At 34.9% G+C, this 21,014-nt stretch overlaps 1 protein-coding gene across 1 annotated transcript in view; it reads left to right on the top strand.

The window, feature by feature from the left end:
• The window catches only part of HCN1 (hyperpolarization activated cyclic nucleotide gated potassium channel 1), a 447,988-nt gene that overhangs the window by 48,616 nt on the left and 378,358 nt on the right, over positions 1–21,014 (top strand). Inside the window, exon 2 of the mRNA XM_070357822.1 lies at positions 6,669–7,092. Within this exon, the coding sequence (XP_070213923.1) occupies positions 6,669–7,092 (424 nt within the window). The remainder of the gene's footprint in view (positions 1–6,668; positions 7,093–21,014) is intronic.

Below are 21,014 nucleotides of genomic sequence, written 5' to 3'. Positions count from 1 at the left end.
AAATGAGAGTATATGGACCAATATAAGGCTATTATTGAAGAGTTTACTCTGGCTTAGAGGGTAAAACATCTGCCTGCAATGCAGGAGACCTGGGTTCGATCCCTGGGTCAGGAAGATCCCCTGGAGAAGGAAATGGCAACCCACTCCAGTATTCTTGCCTGGAAAATCCCATGGACAGAGGAGCCTGGTAGGCTATAGTCCATGGGGCCGCAAAGAGTCGGACATGACTGAGCGACTTCACTTTAACTTCACTTTAAGGCTATTATGGAAGAAAATTAACACACAAAGGAAAAAACTGCAGTTTCAGAGGAAGGGGGAAGCAGAACAAACATGTTTACTTTTTCCTGGCCTGGGACAAATCCAATACCTTCTTAGGGATTAAATTTCTGTCCCTTTAGCTCATTTTAATAAATAAGATTAGCTAAAACATAATGTACCTCCCACCATACTCAAGTTCTTATTGGCTAAATTGCTGTTTACTGGAAAGCATTTGTCTTCAAATACGGTTTAAATTAATTTTATCCATAAGTTAAGCTAAACTTTCCTACAAATTGGGATATTTACTGTACTGAGAAAGCTAGTGTATTTTCACTTCAAATACCTATATTTGTCTGTGTTTTCTGATACCTTCATTCCCCACCCCCTTTAGACATGAATTTGTCCCTGTGAAACAACAAGGCATTAGACCCCATAATAGGGTTGACTTGGAAAACTTGTTTGCAAGGCTTAGGATAGGCATGTGTCCTACAAAATATTAACCCCAGTGTGAATATTCTGTGTGTAAGTAATGAGATTTGTAAGGTGACAAAGAATGTCCAGGAACCTGTCAGATCAAAGCTCAGGTATTGGCTGCTAAGACTTGGTGGGGTGAATTGCCACTGATAATACTAGGAAGGGGACATAGCATTTAAGAGAAGACATCATGTTATTCAAGAGATATATGCCCAATAATCAGGCTGTTAATTGGACTTTTGAAAATTGAATCAGTTTTAAATAAAATTTGAAATGTAATTGCAAAGACTATGTGTTTTATAAAAAAGTAAATCCATCTGGACCTTTGTTTATTTATATGTTTAGGTTGATAAACCTCATAAGTTGGTTTACAAGTGTATGCCTAATTTATGTTTGACATCTAAAGATATAATTGTTAGGAGTGACTTTTAAGTGTGAGTAGGGGGACTAGTTTATCGTATCAACTGACTTCAACCATAGGTAAAAGAGATGTTGCTCAGTTGCTAAGTCATATCTGACTCCTTGCAACCGCATGGACTGCAGCATGCCAGGCTTCCCTGTCCTTCACTATCTCCTGGAGTTGTTCAAATTCATGTTCATTGAGTTGGTGATGTCTTCTAACCATCTCATTCTCTGTCACCCCCTTCTCCTCCTGCCCTCAATCTTTCCCAGCATCAGGGATCAGGAAAATAACCAGCATCAGAGTCCTTTTCAATGAAAAAGATGCGGCTCTTCACATCAGGTTGTCAAAGTATTGAAGCTTCAGCTTCAACATCAGTCCTTCCAATGAATATTCAGGGTTGATTTCCTTTAGGATTGACTACTTTGATTTCTTTGCTGTCCAAGGGACTCTCAAACGTTTTCTCCAGCACCTCAATTCAAAAGCAGCAATTCTTTGACACTCAGCCAAAGAATCATGGTCCAACTCTCATGTCCGTACAAGACTACTGGAAAAACCATATAGCTATGTGTACATCTGGTACCATTTGCAGGGTTTAACCAGAAGTTTTTTTCCTAAATGCTTACAGGGGGAAATTGATTAACATAAAAATAATTTGTCTATGAATATCATTTATTAGTAATTAAAGTGATCATAGCTTTTAGTGATATGTTAATTATTATTGAAATACTATTTTTAGTTTGTGAATTTTATCTACTTTTAGTGTAAGGCAAAAATGATTACCTAGGTTATTATTATATTGTAATTGTCAAGATTTGGTTTTCTGGTGAGTGTTGGATTTATAGAGAAAGTTAATTTTCTATATCACAAGTTCTATAGACTTTGCATACATGATTTTATGCAGTCCTCCTGGCAGAGAAACTCTGAGAATAGGAGAAAACTGAAGGTCACAACAGTTAAATACCCTGCCCCAAACCATACAGCTAATGCTGCTGCTGCTAAGTCACATCAGTCGTGTCTGACTCTGTGCGACCCCATAGACGGCAGCCCACCAGGCTCCGCCATCCCTGGGATTCTCCAGGCAAGAACACTGGAGTAGGTTGCCATTTCCTTCTCCAATGCATGAAAGTGAGAAGTGAAAATGAAGTTGCTCAGTCGTGTCCATCTCTTTGTGACGCCATGGACTGTAGCCTACCAGGCTCCTCTGTCCATGTCCATGGGATTTCCCAGGCAAGAGTACTGGAGTGGGTTGCCATTGCCTTCTCCGACAACTAACGCTACTAGGATTTGAACCCTAGACTACCTTCAAAGTCTAATCATTATCTTTGACAACTACTGTCTCTAAGAGGAGGATGAATAAGAGAAGGTTTTATAACATTCAAAACAAGATGTCAAATCCAAAACTGTTTGCTTGCAGGTTGTCTGACCTAAGAATATATTTTTAATCTCTTAGTTTTCTGTTTATTTTAATGTGTCCTATATTATAAAAGTCTTCAATCCATAAAATCTAGAGTTATATAATCTTTTATATATCTTTATAGTAAAAATGTTAGTTGCCCAATCATGTCCAGCTCTTTGTGACCCCATGGACTGTAGCCTGCCAGCTCCTCTGTCCATGGAATTATCCAGGCAAGAACACTGGAGTGTGTTGCTGTTCCCTTCTCCAAGGGATCTTCCTGACCTAGGGATCAAGCCCGTGTCTCTTATGTTGTCTGAATTGGCAAGTGGGTTTTTTTTACCACTAGTGTCACCTGAGAAGCCCAAAAGGTATATTAGGAAAGTATTTACTACATTAATGACCTTTAACTTATTAAAAAAGGATTTCTTTAAATATCTTCATGAAGTGTATGTTTCTACTTAAAATTTAATTAATATATCTTCTTAGCATTTGCTGTCCTGGATACTGTCTGCATTAGTGCAGAAGTTAAACAGAAGACAAAATAGTTTTTTTTTAACTTTTTATTTCATATCAGGGACTAGCCAGTTAACAGTGTTTTGTTAGTTTCATATGAACAGCAAAGGGACTGAGCCATACATATATATACATGTAAGGATAGGATAGTTTTGAACTTCAAATAATTAGTAACAAGAGCAAAAATGAAATAAGAAACATACTGAAAATAAATGTTCTGGGGGTTGTAAAGAAGAAAAAAAAAAGCCTAAAAATTAATTGCCAGAACGGGACTTGAAGGACAGGTAGAATGCTGATAGGAAAAGGAACTCGTAGAATGGAAGTGACCATATCTCATACATATGTACCTAGGTATGATGATAGCGATTAAAAGTAAGTACTATCTTGCTTGAGTCATAAGGTACTTACCATAAAATGTTAAAGAAGAGATAAGAAGGGAGGAGGAAGCTATATTAGGGAGTGCCTTGGTGTTTTTACTTAAATGAGAGGGTCCATGTTGGTTTTTCACCTGTATGTTACATGTTAGATGGTTGCTCTGGAACTTGTGGGTTGAATTGATTGGATAACATAGACAGGAGACTTTTTGAGATATTCTAAGCAAGAGCTAGCTTTGCCTGAAGTCGAGACACAACAGTGGGTATGCAAAAAGGGGGTAGGTAGGAAAGACAATTCTGTAATAAAATGTACAAGACATAGAAATTGAGTTAAGGGGAAAAGAAACTTTCAGAGCAAAGAGTTAAGAAGAGAAACTCATGGCCAGAGAGGTGTGAGTCTCATGAGGTCAGTTTTCAGGAACATCTTCATTGCTGTTTTTTAAAGCAACTTCTAGAGTGAGTGATAACTATATTTTCCTTGCTAGCTAAGGAATGAATCCATGTTAACCAAAGAAGTGTTATATTATGCCAAGTCTACAGAATTGTGTTTATGACTGCAAAATAGGGTCAATGACACTTTAAAAGGAAATTATAAGGTTTAATTGAGCATCATATTGATATTGAGATATCTAATGGCTTCAGTCCTTACTAAGCACCACTAATAAAAAGCCATGGTGTGGTAAACATTATTGCTATAAAAAAGAGTGGATGACACTTTATCCTTTTCATTTCTGTTGACTAAGAAGGGTAGAATATGATTTTCCCTTAAAAAAAAAAAAGCAGAAATATAAGCATGTTTTTAAAAATGAGTATTTTTCAAAAGGCTCCTGACTCCTCTCCCAAAATTGGATTTCTTTTGGTAAGCAAGGAAAGGTAAATGAATACTAAGTATAACTCCAGCATTGTGTGCCACAGCTTGTTATATGCTAGCATCTGTGATTTGCATGTAGTACTTAAAAAAACAACAACATTTGGTTCTATAATAATCTTTATTTCACAGATAAGAAAATTTAGGGTTAGATAATTTAAGTAACTTCTCTCTGAATTAAACAGTTGGTGAGAATTTCTGGTTGAAGACAGCTGCAGTGGGAATGGTAAAGGGCAAATGGATGAATTCAACTTACATTTACATGTTAGAACCAAATAGCCTTGGTAATTGATTGAATAATGAAATTGAGTAGATTTTTGGCCAGGGGTTACCTAGGCTGGTTCCAGCTATCTAGGATGGTTCCAAATGAGGTATAACATTGTACCATTTTCTGGCATAGGAAACATCTGAGGGATATTTGTGGGAGGGAAGGTGATGAGATTGAGCTTGGGTGTGTTGTCTGACATGAGTATGAGATATGCAAGGGGATAGATTTAATTAGACTGTTGATTATTAGGATTAGGAGGCTTAGAAGACAGGAATGGACGGGAAATAGTCATTTTGTAGTCATCAGTTATGAATTAATCATGAAAGACATGGATGAGTGTATAATATTGCCCAAAGAGCATGTGTAGAATAGAAGATAAAAGGGCTATGTGTGACACCCAAGGGAACAGCAGCCTTTCAGGGAAAAGCAGAGTGGAGCCCTGAGAAGAGATGATAAGGGTCCAGTGAAGTGAAAATCCTCAGGGCACACATGATTGCATTTTAGAGTTCAGTGGTGTCACTTTTTTGTGAAACGTCTGTTACAGTATTGCGTGTTATCTACATCTCTCCTCTGTCCTTAGTGTATTAAATGGCGTATTTTGCATTTCCATTAGGAAAGGAAATAAAAAAAAGAGAGAAAGGATTTCGTTGTAATTACCAGTGCATGAGATATGATTGACATTTTGTATTTGTGTACTTGTCCATAAATCTATAGGTAAGTTTTGACAGAAAAACTGGTGAAATCTTCAAAATGAGAAACATTAATCTTTTATATAATTCCGAGGTGAGAGTAGAAACAAGGGCAGAGTGAGACTATTATAGTTCTTTCTTGTACTACTACTTTTAACCGAAGAGTCACTCATAATTAGGAATGATAATAACTTTGAAAGGTTCATGCAAATGTATGCCTTAAAAAAATGTAGCCCAAATAGTCTAAGTAGGAGAACTAATATAAAATAAAAATGTCTTGATTAACAGAAATGTCTGTCATGAAAATTTATACAATTTTTGTAAAAAATAACTGCTCAGAGACTACATCTTCAACCAGAATGCAGTAGCCCATGTTTCTGTAGACTGTTTTATGACCATAGAGTTGTATTAGTTGATTTGGTTCTTTACTTTTACAAGTCTATACTGTAACAAGTGTGGTCTATTACCTAGCCTAACTACAGTGTCAATAGACTTTAAAGAAATCAAATGAAAGCAATATTAAAATAATCTTTGATGAATTTGTCATATACTGATAAATCTTAACTCTATGTTAGTACAATATTAACCTGGAATAAACTTCCTAATTTTAATATAAGGTGGGATAAGAATGTTTCAAAAGGTAGCTAATAATCACAGCTATGTTGAGAATGAAATCAGAAATTTTAAACAAATAATTGTTTGGAAAAATAGTGGCAATCTATTTAAAGTAGCTGTTCAATTAAGCAGTGTTAAAAGTGCAGATTTTAAGTAGATTCTGATTTTAAACCTAGTGTCTGTTCAAATATTTTTAGCCTCAGAACAAAATTAATAATGTTTTCTCTTTTCAAATTAAGAAAAATAGAGCATAAATATTTGGAGTGCTATGAAGCTGTGGCAGTTCTAGAATTTGTGATTGACCTAATCTGTAGTTATAAATTTGCAGTACCATAGTTTTTATGTGCCCTATTTATTACTGTTTATTCTAATCTATGATTGAAGATTTTATATATAAAATACTTCAAAGTACCTCCAAAGAGTCTTCTTTAGAGTAGTTCTTTATAATATAGATCTCCCTGTTTTCATCCATATTGAAACTATAAAGGGAGTTTATTTTTACTTCTTTATGGGATAAATGGGGGTATGGGTCTTCATGAACTTATTTGTATAACTTCATCTCAAATAATTGTTAGAATTCTGTAGTCACACTGCCTTGCTTTAGGAATATATTTATTTTACTTAGATTTAACTTTATGGCCATTGAAAGAGCTATCTTATTTACCAAATGAGCAATTTGTTCATTTATTTAACTTTGTGCTTGTGCTCAGTCATGTCTGACTCTGTAATAATTTTTATGGTGGTGGTGGGGGAGGAGGAGGACTGATTATTGTCTACGTCTTAAAATATGATTTCTTTTATTTATTGTAGGTTTTATTGGGATTTAATAATGCTTATAATGATGGTTGGAAATCTGGTCATCATACCAGTTGGAATCACATTCTTTACAGAACAGACAACAACACCATGGATTATTTTCAATGTGGCTTCAGATACAGTTTTCCTTTTGGACTTGATCATGAATTTCAGGACTGGGACTGTCAATGAAGACAGTTCTGAAATCATCCTGGACCCTAAAGTGATCAAGATGAATTATTTAAAAAGCTGGTTTGTGGTTGACTTCATCTCATCAATCCCAGTGGATTATATCTTTCTCATTGTAGAAAAAGGAATGGATTCGGAAGTTTACAAGACAGCCAGGGCACTTCGCATTGTGAGGTTTACAAAAATTCTCAGTCTCTTGCGTTTATTACGACTTTCAAGGTTAATTAGATACATACATCAGTGGGAAGAGGTAAGACATATCTTTTCCTTTATATAAAGTTTCTATATCATGAGATTTTAAACTACAGTGGTTTTAAAATGAACAGCTGTGCTATGTATAATGAGTTTTATGAAGTTCAAAAAGAAAAATTTCATTTTTTTTCTTTTTGGTACATAGTGATACATTTGCAACTTTAAAAGATATGGTTGAAAATTGAATTTGAGTAAAGTGAAGAAGTTAGCGATTGTAAGGCAATTGTCTTATGCCACTTCAGTCTTTTCAAAAGCAAATCTACTTTAATCAGCAAATATTTATCTTAACCAGTGCAACTGCTCCTTCACCATGGGAGATTGTTTTTATATACCACGTAATATTAATTTGTTTTATCTAACACATCAAGTGCCATCTTTGACAAAATTGTAGGGTCCGATTGCTAGTTTGTATCATTAGTTCTGTGAAATAATGTGGAATATGTTTCCTCATATTGAAACTTCAGAGAATCATGCTTGAAGAAAAAAGATTCTTTTGTGTATTTCCAACTTGTATATATAAAGACATTTTAGTGGAATAATTTTACTCTTTGTTATTCTTTGTGTTATGGTTATTTATTGTAGATTCTCCCTACTAGATCATTTCATAATACTGAAAAGCAGCATATCCTGAAGGGAAATTATTACATAGAAAACACAAATAATACAGTGAATAAAAACAGTGAATCTGGCCAATGTTCTGCTGAATAGGGCATCCATTGTTCTTAGGCAGTGGGTGGGACTTGAAAGGGCTTAGAAACTGGGTGGGACCTGAAAGGGCTTTGGAAAAGGGAGTTTCTAAACATGTGAGTCAAATGTCCCATCACCAAGCAAAGGAGGGTAAGTCCCTAATTTCACAGTCTGCATATTAGTTTTTTGATTTTCTTTTCCTTCTAAACACACCTTAAAAATTAATTATAACCTGAACTTTATTGTCTGCATAAAAATAAGGGTCAAAAAGGCCTCCAGAGTGACTAAACCTGCACTAAAGAAAGCAGCACACTGACTAGGCATTAATCGCCACTTTACTAGCTACAGAAATGCTTTTCAGGATGAACTATATGTTGGAATTTAGGTTTAACAAGTCATAAAGTGAAACTTCTGTGAACATTAGCTCTGCTTTCTGTGGGACTCTGGCAGCGTTTTGTGTGTGCTTGTTGATGGCATTTTGGTTCCTAGGATTTCAGGAAATGACATGCAGCAATAAAAGCCAGTATAAGACACTGCTAAAAGGCATAAAAATGGATCATTCTTAAAATATGGATACGAATTACATTTAAAATCAGATGAAGATCATTTGAGAAACTGGATTCATCTTGTAATGTATCTCTATGTAGCACATTCTATCTAACATGTAATAAATGTTTGGTTCTCAAACATTATTATGCTAATGTTAATATCAAAGCAAGGTAATTATTGATAAAATAGCTAATATTTATTGATGGCTTATTATATGTCAAGTAATATATTTGATTCTTTACATGGATTAGTTCATCCAAGCTTCCTAACTTGCCCAGATTCACAGAGTAGTAGATAGAACTGGGATTCTGGCCTTGGCAATCTGACTCCAGATCCCAAGTTCTTAATCACAAAACTATACAGCTTCTCACTATAACATATATTCTTTTAGTGATAAATGATTTAATATTATACCATTTTATATGTACAATAAAATACGTGGAAAACTTTTCTTAACTGAGCTTTGTGGTCCAAGCAATGTATGATTTGAATATTTGCCTCTTAAAACATGGTCATAAAATTATTTTAATGAGTAGCCTGTGAGAAGAAAAGTCACTGATATAAATACCCAGACAATTAAAAATACAGTGGACAATGTGACTATTTTCAGTGTCTTGTAGTTTGAACCCAATTACCCTAGAGAATGGCAGAAGGATGAACAGATGGCATTCTATCAGATAAAATGGCAGGCTACGTAGTCATAGAAGAGCACGCTCCTGGACACTGTTGTCCTCTGGTTCCTGGCAGCGGTCAGAGGCACTTAGGTGTGTGTAACTCGATGGTGTTCTACAGATGCCATGATAGAATTCAAGAGCATTGGCTCACTGCCATCATCACTGTAAAATGAAATTTAATATGCCATTACAGACATTTGGTAACCAAACCCATTCAGGCTCGAGTTGTGAGTTGGCATAATCTTACTTATAAATAAATGACATTGATAGTAAATGAACCATAAGCTCACTTCATGAAGAATGTTTTCTTGATTATATGATAGCCCCATATAATGTCACATATATCATGGATATTTAATATCTGTTTGTAATGCTGTTAGAGGAAAAAAACAGTAGTAATTAACCCCAAATTTATTATGGATTTATTATTTCATGATTGCATTACCTGCATGATTGAAACCAAAGTCACCAAAAAACGTAAATGGTTCCAAATTAGTATATCTCTACCTAAGTTTTATAAATGCCACCAGGATGTGTTTACAAGTAGAAACACAACAAGTAATCAGGTTTCTCTCTGAGCATTTGGAATAAGAGTACAGAGGAAGATGTGGGTTCACCCACATGTCTTTGAGTTCTGAGCGTTTTAATACCAAGCTGGCTCATGCTAAATTCAGCAAATTTGGGGAAGTAATGTGTGAAGTCTGGAAGCTGCCACAGTTCTAAATGAATCATTCCCAAGGAAAGCGGCTGCCTTCTATAGGAAACTGCTTCCATCTTCAATGAAATTTTTTCGCCCCCTGGTCTGAATTAGTTCAACTGAAAAGCAACAAGAAGTGCCAAAGCCAGATAAATTCAAGAAATATTGTGAATGAAATAGAGAAATGTCAAATTTTAGCCCTTATGTTACTAGCCTGCTAAACTTAAACATGGTGGCTAATACTGAAGGAAAGAGCTGATTTGGCCAACAAATTTATGAAACATGGTGTTAGGCGGCGTGGGGAGTTGACTTCCAGAAGCAATGATAAGATCAATAGCGTTAGGATGCAAAATTAAAGCTCTCTGACACTGTACTGAAACTTTATATGTATGGCCATGTGAGGTGAAGATCTGGGGTGATTGTTTAGATAAATCAGATCAGAAAATTCCTTTTCCTATAATCTCCCGAAAATGGAATCTCTCTCAGTTTTGTATTTTGACTTAAAAAAAGCATCCCTTTAATTCAGCATTGTTGTTAGTGTTGTGAAGTCAGTGACCCAGTCCAGAGTGCTGGTTTGCAACCTATCACAGAAAGATCTCATTCTCTGTGATCCTCCTAAAAGAGACATATGGTGAGGAAATCCTCAGAAATTAAATGGAATGTTATTAACAATTTTGACATTCACCAGCCACTGAAGAGATTAAGGGTAGATTAAGAGTTTAGTAAATAGGAGATTATTTGGTTAGTAAAGGTGAAGAGTTCTAGGAACCTTGAATGTTACAGCTGCTGATCCCTGTTGTTTTATCAAAGGCAGATGATCCTTGAAATGATTAGATATTTTGGAAACAATAATTGAAAAGAAATATTAGTCTGCAATGGTTATCTGTTTGTAGGATTCAATGTCATAGAAAGTACAAATTCTTCATGGGCAGTATAATACAGGCATGGTAAACACATGAAACTCCTGTAATAACTATGGCTTTGGAATACATACCTATAATATTTTATTTTTTATTCCTCATTTACTATCCTCTCAACCATTTGGGTGTAGATTTTAGACCTATCACAAGCAACATGCCTATTTTGAGGCAAGAAAGAGGGCTGTGGTTCTGATTTTCATGTATATCTATAGACATTTCAGATGAATAATGTGTCTGGAATATTGCAATGCTCTTATAGCAATCAGTATTAGATTTTTATGTTGGCTTAGAGGCAGATATATATACAAATTATGTTTAACAACAGGGCATTAATAAGGAAATGTATTCCACAGGGAGCTAATACAGACTGCAGTTTCTGTCTTTCATAATTTTAGCATTCTAATTGGTGTAGATTAGAAACTAACTCTTGTTATAATTATACCATGCATATTATAACTACTTCCATTTTTTAGACAGCACATAGAATTCTAAGACTTGCCATAAGCAAACACCATTGTTTTGATAAGCCTTCCCTCTGCTAGAATCTAGGGAGGCTCCTTGTTTGTGGTATCAGATCTGTGTTTCTTTGCTTGCCTTCAAGGCTCTCAGCGAACCATTTCCCTATCTCACCACTGTCACTTCTTATTTGCACCAAACAGCTCTTTTCTGTTTGATTTTTAGTTTTATAATGCTTCTGGCAGAGAATGGATTTTTTTTTTTTCCTGCATCTGCTAATTTTGCATGTGTCACAGCTCAGGTTTGGAAAGCCTTCCTTTTCCGAAGGATTATTCATTATTCATTTGATGCTCAAACACCTCTGAAAATATTCTACATTGAGGGACTATGCTATAATGGTCAGTACTTTTACTTTGAACAGTTCTACTCTCTCTGCTTGCATTTGTTCGTGCTCATAGTCTGGTTGTGAATTCTCCTGTATGCATTTCTTTTCTTTACCTGGGCATAAACGTCTGTAGGGAACGTCAGTGTCAACTTTTTGCCCTTGAATCTCCTTGTACCATAGTCCAGAGTTCTAAACACAATCGGTTGTCCAGGCATACCTATCCGCTGAACACATGGCAGTCCTCCATGGTCTAAATCCATTAAATAATTGCAAAGGAAAATTAATTCTTCCCTCCCAAGCATATACTGAGTGCTTCTATATGCAGATGCTACACATGAGAATACAAAACATACCCCAGCTTTGTAGGAAAAAGAGACATGTGAGAAAATAATCACAGATGGTGTGGTAAGTGATGGCATAAAAGAGGGAGTGAACAACTACAGCTTATTTTTTTTTTTTGCAGAAGAAAGCTTCAGGGATACTCAAAAGTGAGTTTTGAAGCTGGAGCCTGGATTACTAAGATGAGAAACATGGGACAGAGGAGTGCAGTCAGTGAGACATGAAGCATAAGCAGTCAGCACAGTTCTGCATCTCCAGAATCTGGGTTGCCAAGGCAGTGAGTTTGGAGGTATAGGCAGGAATTTGTGCTGAGGACTGACTCAAACAGTAAGGTGTCAGGGAGGCTTTAGAGGCAGGGAGTTTGCATTTTAAAATGCTGCGGATTGAGGAGGGTTGGAGACAACTGAGGATAGAACTAATAATATCAGTTAAGAAAGAGATTTATCACACAGTTGCATTTTTTATATATAGCCAGCATCAGGCAGGATGCTTTTTAGTTAAAAGGAGGTTTATCTTTGCTGAATATTCTTGCCATTGAAATATATTTATCAAATAAAATATGATAAGACATTATATGAGTTGTAGTGTTCTACAATTTAAGTATTGATATTTGATATAGTTAATAATCATTAATATAATAATATATTAACAGTATGTTTATATAATTTTATTATTGATACAATGATACTTGAGATTTTTATTTCATACCACCAGAAACATGGTGGTATAAAATGGACCTTATGCTCAAAATTAGCACTTATGGATGTTTATTCAAATTGTACGTTCTATTTTCTATTTATTCTAGGGAGAAATACTCAAAGTGACTTACTTAGGCCTACAACATTAAATTCTAATATTTTAATCTTAGGAAATGAGATACATGGAAATTATTTGAAATATTTAAATTGATGTATGCCTATAATATTTATAAATATGAGATTCATTATGTCATCTTTCTCAGATTAGTGCATCAACTAACAAAAATATTATTGTGTTTGTGTGAGTTGCCAAATACTTTTTGCAGGCAGATATTGATTCTGCTGAAGACCACTAGGTGTCCTCTATTGGTTGTTTTACTTCAGGGTTCTATATTTGGAAATACCAAAACTATCTTCTCTTGAAATTATTCATTGATACTCTCTTAGAATCACCTAACTGCTTGTCTATTTATGTTTAGCTAAAATGCATGGCAGTGGATATTCACATATGTAAAGATGATTTCTCTGTATTTATACTTTCTCCTCAGGTTAAAGAAAGAGTTTGTTTGTTCTCTAAAAATAATTCTTTCTTTCAAGAGAATTGTTTTCAACATTACCATATATTTTTTAAGAGGATATTTTAGCAGATCCTCTGGAGTCCTAAAGTACTGTATGATGAGTTCTATTTGGATAGGCAGTATTATTAAGTCTAGACAATTAAAAAGAAGTTGACAAAGTATGTGTTGGTGTATGTATATGTGTATGTGTTAGGGGTGAGATATATACTTTTATGAATGTTTTTTGGCTAGAAACCTGAAGCTAATATGTGTAATACTGATGCTTTTGATATGGGAGGAAATATCAGTTTAATGCTAAAATATAAGATCAATTTTGAAATGTCCAGGGTCCTATTTTAAGATTAAAATATCAGAATTTCTTAATGCCCCATCATTGCCCAATCTGTGTTCCTGTTTTGTGTGTGTTTATATGCTCCCATTGCTATATGTTGATAACTAGACTTGTAACCCAAACTTCCAAATTATGTATCTCTAATCTTCAAAATTTACATGACATTGCTATAAAAATATCTCACGAGCTCCTCAAGCTTAGTATGTCCATTTCTGCTTCAGGTCTCTTCCTTCTCTCATTTCTTGTTACTCAATTCAGAAATCCAAGAAGTATCCCTGACTTCTCTGCTTTCAGTCTCCATAGTTAACAGTAACCAAGTTCTACTGGTTCTGCTTCTTGGAATGTGGTCTGAATTCTAATATTCCTTCACTCAGTCCTCTCTGTCACCATCCTAGTCCAAGCCAACATCAGTCATTTCTTATTTGCATTTTCATAGTAGAGTCATTACTAGGTTTAAAAATTCTCTCTTGCTTGTCCTCCAGGGGCCTCAAAAGTGATATTTTTGAAGAACAAATTTTACCGTATCTTCCACCTGCTGAAAATATTTCTATGACATTCGTTATCATAAGGACAAATTCCATAATTCAAGATCCTTTGAAATCTGAGTCTTCCCCACATCAGCCTGGAAAATTACTTTCTCATTAATTTTTAACTAGGCTGAACATATTTATGTTTATCATATATGCTTTTTTAAGGCCTTTACAAGTGTTGTTCACTTTTTCTAGAACTTTGTTCCTTTGGCCAACCCCAGTTCATCCATCACATTGTGTTCCTTTGACTTCGGCTTTAACTTAAGATACCCTAGGGCGGAATTAGTGCATCTCTCAGGCAGTGTTAGTTCCATCTGTAATGTGCCTGCATACCCCTATGCTTTTTGCTTTGTAACATTCTTTACCTTTGTAATTTCTCTTAAACCTTGCCTTCCCAACTATATATTAAACTCCAGAAGGGCAGAAACCATAGACTTCATGTGTTTTTAGCTGCTGGCTTCATGTCTAGAAAATAATGGGGCACAAGAGTACTTACTAAATGAGTTAAATTATGACCTCAAGAAAATTTCAATTCAGCAAATGTAAACAAGCATAAGAAAAACAGTAGAGTGTCTTAAATCTAAAACTGGAGATTTTTATAGTATAGAAGAAAAACAAAACCAAAGATGTGCTATGAGTGTGATAGAGGGTAGAGGAGAAGCTCTAAATTAAATAAGGCATCCTGATAAAATTGGCCACTTTGAAAACCCAGCTTGAAAGTGTATGTCCTTCCAAGTGGGATAGGCCTGGGAAATATTCCAAGAGAATTGAGAGAAATTGTGGATGAATTCAATCTAGTTCATCATTTATGGGGATAATAATGATTTTCTGCTCAGTCTCTCAGAAGGGCTTTGAGGTTCAAATGATATGTTACTGTTGAACATACTTAGAGACTCTAAGGTTTATAGAAATGTGCATTATTGTTATCATAAAAGTCCCCACTAGTTTAAAACAAGTAAAATTTCAACAGAGAGTTCAGTAGTGTGCTTACTGCTTTTCCAAGTACTGGAAGCACTATAAATACTATTATGCATTATTTCTTTCCAATATATACCTAGTAAAAATTTGCAGCAGTAAATGAATCAGGCTAATTTAGGACAAAGCACATTCAGCCTTTCATTTCTCCAGAATTTCTGGAGAACTATCTCAGTTTTCTGTTTCACTGTGTATGTCGACACAGCATGTATTACTTCTACTGCTATTTTAGACTCATCTGGGTGCTGTTAGAGTGCAAACTGGGATGCAGTTGTTTCCTGAGTAGTGGATCCAAAATTTGTAATGTGATTCTGTTTTAAACTGGAATTCTAGTTCAACTGCCAGAGTGTTTCATAAAAACACCTTGCTGTAGATTGTGTTACTTTAATTATCTGGGTAATGATCTTAGCAGAACAGGTCACTTTGCTTAGCTTGTATTCTGTGATGCACGTATCTACAAAAGGGGAGATGTGAAGAGACATGACATAATAGGAAAATGGTACAGTGAAACCCGAGAAGATTTTGTTGTTACAAATAATGAGGCGAAATTAAGCTGATCTCTAAAGGGAATGTTAAATGTAATTATCTACTCATAGATGGAAAACATGTGCTTTTTATTGTCAGTTTCTGCCAAGTCAGTCTTTTGCTTTAGTCAGATACAACGTCAAAGTGTTTTTTATTAATTAGAAATATTTTAGAAAACAAAGTTGTGCTCGCATTATGTCAAAAGTAGTAGTCGATTCAGGTTTCACTGGACAAACCATAGTATTGAAATATATGAGAAATTTTCACAGAAAGTCACCTTTATATTATTACTGTGTTATGAAGACTCCAGAATAAATAAAATTAGAGCCTTTGAATTGTACTGAGCAATGGATGAGCAAGACCTACTTTGACTTTTCTTTCTAACTTGCTGATGTATGCACTTTAGATTTTGTGTTAGAGAAGTCATGTCTTAGTGTGAAAGGGAAATACATTTGGTTGGTTATGTAATTCTGGTGGCTATTTTGAGTTAAGTCTGCCATTTAGGCCATATTAAAAAAAAAAAAAACACAAAATCTTTTTCTTATTACATCTTAAAGGGAAAGTAAACATTGAGTAAGGATTCTAGAAACTAGTCCCAGGATTCGTATTATTTAAAGCAGTTGTGAAGGAAAAAAATACTAGCTATTTTGAGATAATCATTATCTGTCAGGAGTGGTGGACTCCAAATGGTTTCCATTAAGGTTGGTGATGCTTCCCTGGTGGCTCAGACAGTAAAGCATCTGCCTGCAATGCGGGAGACCAGGGTTGTTTCCCTGGGTTGGGGAGATCCCCTGGAGAAGGAAATGGCAACCCACTCAAGTATTCTTGCCTGGAAAATCCCATGGATGGAGAAGCCTGGTGGGCTACAGTCCATGCGGTAGCAAAGAGTCGGACACAACTGAGAGACTTCACATCATCATTATCACGGTTGGTCATCGGTGGGAATATTTGCAATGATATGCTGATTATTTCAATGTGGTGCATTTTTCTTTGTTACTGGTGGGGGATATGAGCTGGGTAAACATATGAAACAAAAGAAATTCAGCTGAATGGAAAGGAAAATCAAGATTACCTTGCACAAGTCGTTTCTAGACACTTATATCAGGGGAAAAAATGAGGATGAAAGCTTCTACTTAGGTCATATGGTTGTTTTAATAATCAAAAAGAAAATTCATGTGAAAATTCTTTGTAAACTCTAAAACTGAAAGTGTAAAGAGAATAGTAATGTACTATATAATTAGACAGTCAAATTATTTTACTATTTTTTTTCATAAACTCTCTAAAAAAAAAAAAGAAATTCCTATCTTCCTCAATATTTGACATCATACCAGAGTGTAAGGGGGGAATTTGAATTGTGATAGTGTGTAAAATCTAATCTAGATAGACTGAGAATCCAAGAGTTGTTAACTCCCTGATAATATCTAATCTAAGTGTTTGGGGCGTCAACTAATTTTGTGGAGGTTCTGTACTCTTTTTAGTATGGGAAGCAGTTCTTCACTGTGTAAAAATATTAGTCTCTTGATATGGATAAATGTTCAGAGCAATTCCTTCCAACTGATTGACACTGAATCACAATCATTCAAGTTCACAGATTTTAATAATACTGTGAAATTCAAAATGCTTCTCCATTTTTATTCAGTATGAAATACAAACTTAGATAGTCCTTAATCTGGTGGAGGATTACCTCTCCCCTTCTCCCTGGCATGTTTGCTGTAGAAGCAGAATAATTTTCTAATGACAATAATTAGTTGTTGTGCAGTCACTAGGTCATATCCAACTCTGCAGTCCTATGGACTGCAGAATGTCAGGCTCCCCTGTATTCGTTAGAAAAGAGTTTTTGAAGAACTTCTGCCAATAGAGTTATTATATATATATATATATATTAGAATAATACTAGAATGTGAATGGGTTCAAAAGTTATATGTGTATTTATTACTGTGACATGCAAAGCCAAGTTATGTATAGTGAACTCTGCAAGTTTTAAGTGACTAGTTTTCTGTTTCCAGACATACTTTGGGAATTGTGACATTAATGACTAAAATTTAACCATTGGGGAATGATTCATTTTTGTTCCTTCAAGAATATTTTATAGAACTTCAAATAAGTAGTTTAAGCCACTACCAGGTAATGTTTTAGTAGGCTCTTGGTTGTCAGGTAGTGAGAAAAATTCTCAAGTAGTTGAGTAATTCTTAAAAAAAAATAGGTGTAGGAATATGAGTTTTGCAACTGGAATGAGAGGTGCATTTGCATGAGACGGGTTCTGCTTCATGTGAGAAGTTTAGTTGGGATGCAGGGGAGAAAGACAACAGAAAGTGATTGAAAAAAAACACAGTTTTGCTGAAGGCTTTCCTTGTTGCCAATTACCAGTTTTTGCCTAGTGTTGGAGATAAATGTGTTAATGTTTCCAAGTCTTATTGCTGGGAATTTTACCAACTAAATCTTCCATCCCCCTTTCCATTTAGTTGAATTGTTATTTCTGATGTTCCAAAAATCTCCTGTGTCTTGAAATTAGAAGATGACTCTGTGGTTTCAGATGAAAAGATTTTTAGTTAGCACATGTCCTAGAAAAATTCTACTGTTTTTGAAAGAATTCTATTTAGTAGCACATTTCTTAAGTGTATGATTCTGTACTTCCAATTAAACATTGTGAGTGTAATCACATACTAACCATTTGAACAAAAAATAAGAGACTACGTAATTAAATGCTTTGCTGATTCCTCGTTTGTGAACTTCATATCTTTATATTATTATCAGATGTAGTATGTAATATAAATCAATTGGCTACCAACCAGATGCTGAGTACTGTACTACATACAGGAATACAAAAATGGATAATCAATGACTTTTGCTAAATAAGGTTTTGTAATCTAGTGGAAGAATTAGAAAAGGAAATAAACAATTGTAACATATCTATTAGAAATTGTTGAATGGGATATTCTGAGTAAAATTGTAAGACTACATCTCAGGCACAAAGAACTCCACAGTCAATTCACTAAGTCTGCTAAAGGAGCAGGAGTGGGGAGTGTTGGTGTCTGAGTTAGACATTTATCCTCCTTTGATTAATAAGTAGAAATAAAGCTGTAAAATGCCATGCCATTTAAAATTTGTTGAGTTTTACAAGCAGTAAAAGCAATTTTATGTATTAATAAAGTAATATCAATACTGTGTTGAGATTGCAAAATTACTTCCCATTACTGGACTATGAAACATTTTCATAACATTCAAACTGTACACATTTATGAAAGATTTATAAATGTAAAGAACTTTTTTAGGAAGCAGAAAGAACATTATAGTTAAATTTCATACATAGCATTATAAACTCTGTAATTAGTGAGAGAATTTGACAGGAAGAACCTAGTTTCTCAATCATTTACTCTCTTGTTCTCTTTTCTATAGTATGGATGCTTTTGCACAGACTCCTAACCAGAAAATGTTAATTTGCAAGACCAAACATATCAAAATTAATTTTTTTTACTCCATATGGATCTTCAGATGATTATTTTATTCATTTATTTTATTTGATGTGGAGAGGAAATGCTTCAGGTTAAAAATACAATTTAAATGTGATAAAATTTCACAGCTATTTATAAATATCTTATCCCAAATTATGCTGCTAACAGTTTCTTAAAGGAAAGAAACATAATAATTTCCTCACAGTTCAGTCATATAAGCATGTTATCATTAGCAAAAAACAATCAAGATGTCCTCAGATTTGGAAGAGGATTTCCTTAAAAGTGTTTCCCTCATGCTCTGAGATTTTAGAAATCATATTCAGTATTCCTCAGTGTGTGGTCTCTGAGTTATTAATGGTTTTATGGAGACAAATTTTTTTTTTAATGTTGAGATGTTATCACTTGGCCCTAGATATCTTAGCAGCTTCTTATAGGGTCTTAGTGGAGAATTCAATGATTTGCCTCAAAGTGATATATATGTATATATATATTACTTTCTATGGGGGAGCCTGTTGGGCTGCTGTCTATGGGGTCGCACAGAGTCGGACACGACTGAAGCGACTTAGCAGCAGTAGCAGCAGCATGACTCTTTGGCCGAAATCTGTCACATAACCTCACCTAACCACCAGAAGTCAAGAAGAGCAATCTTACTATGCATGGGAGGCAATGGGCTGGAGCTATTTGCATATTAGTATTACTTAAGGAGTCGGAATAGCTTAGAGATAGAGACAAAGTTGTCTGGAATGGATCACTAAGTTGGCCTATTGCATATGAACTTGGATCTGTTATATTAAAAACAAAATTATGAGTCTACTTGATCATCCAATGTTTTCCTTTCAATAATATTTCTGGTCTTAGATACCTTTTAGGTAGTGAAGAATGCCATTATTGAGAAAACATGTTGTGTGGTCACTCACCTACAGCCAGCCATCCTGAAGTGTGAAGTCAAGTGAGCATTAGGAAGCATTACTATGAACAAAGCTAGTGGAGGAGATGGAATTCCAGCTGAGCTATTTCAAATCCTAAAAGATGATGCTGTTAAAGTGCTGCACTCAGTATGTCAGCAAATTTGGAAAACTCAACAGTGGCCACAAGACTTGAAAAGGTCAGTTTTCATTCCAATCCCAAAGAAAAGCAATGCCAAAAAATGTTCCAAATACTGTACAGCTGCGCTCATTTCACATGCTAGCCAGGTTATGCTCAAAATCCTTCAAGCTAGGCCTTAGCAGTACTTGATCTGGAGAACTTCCAGATGTACATAGTAGGATTGTTATGTCCTCTTAATGAATTACTCTCTTGAGCACCATAAAATAACCCTTTTTATCTCTGATATATACTTTGACATTAATATAGCTATTCCATCTTTATATGATTAATATTTGTATGGTATATATTTTTCCATGTTTTATTTTCAATCTGTTTTTACTTTAAAGTGAATGGTTTGTGTACAATTTTGAATCTTACTTTTTTTTTATTTTCACATCTGACAACCTCTAACATTTAATTTAAACTGTTTACATGTAATGTAAATCCTATAGTTGAGTTTAAGTATACCATCTTGATATTTGTTTTCTATTTATCTCATACGTATTTCCTGGGATTCTCCAGGCAAGAGTACTGGAGTGGGTTGCTATTTGCTTCTTCAGGGGATTTTCTTGACCCAGGGATGGAACCTGTGTCTCTTAAGTTTCCTGCATTGGCAGGCGGGTTCTTTCCCATTAGTACTCGTGCCTGGAGAATCCCATGGACAGAGGAGCTTGGTGGGCTATGGTCCATAAGCTTACAAAGAGTCATCCTTCTTCCATCATTAACAGTATGTTTTTATGGATATAGGTGGAAATGTGCATATACGTTTTGTGCCTCTATGTAGAAAAACAAATGATGAACTCCTCTGAAAAGTTAAAGTATATGAGACTTCATCCCTGCAATTATTATAGATTTATCCATTAACAATTGGTTTGGTTACTTTCTCCTAGAGTAGCAGATCTTCTTGAGCATTAAACTTCTCCTAACAAAGTATTATGGACATTTTCAAAGGTACAAACTTTGAAAGAATTTCACAGTGACTACTAACAATATTCACTACCTAGATTCTTTAACATCTTAGTACATTTTCTGTACCAC

The sequence above is a fragment of the Bos mutus genome, chromosome 20, assembly GCF_027580195.1.
Source record: "Bos mutus isolate GX-2022 chromosome 20, NWIPB_WYAK_1.1, whole genome shotgun sequence".
NCBI lineage: Eukaryota > Metazoa > Chordata > Mammalia > Artiodactyla > Bovidae > Bos > Bos mutus.
Note: the sequence above shows the minus strand (reverse complement) of the source record. Positions and strands in the feature narration are given on the sequence as shown.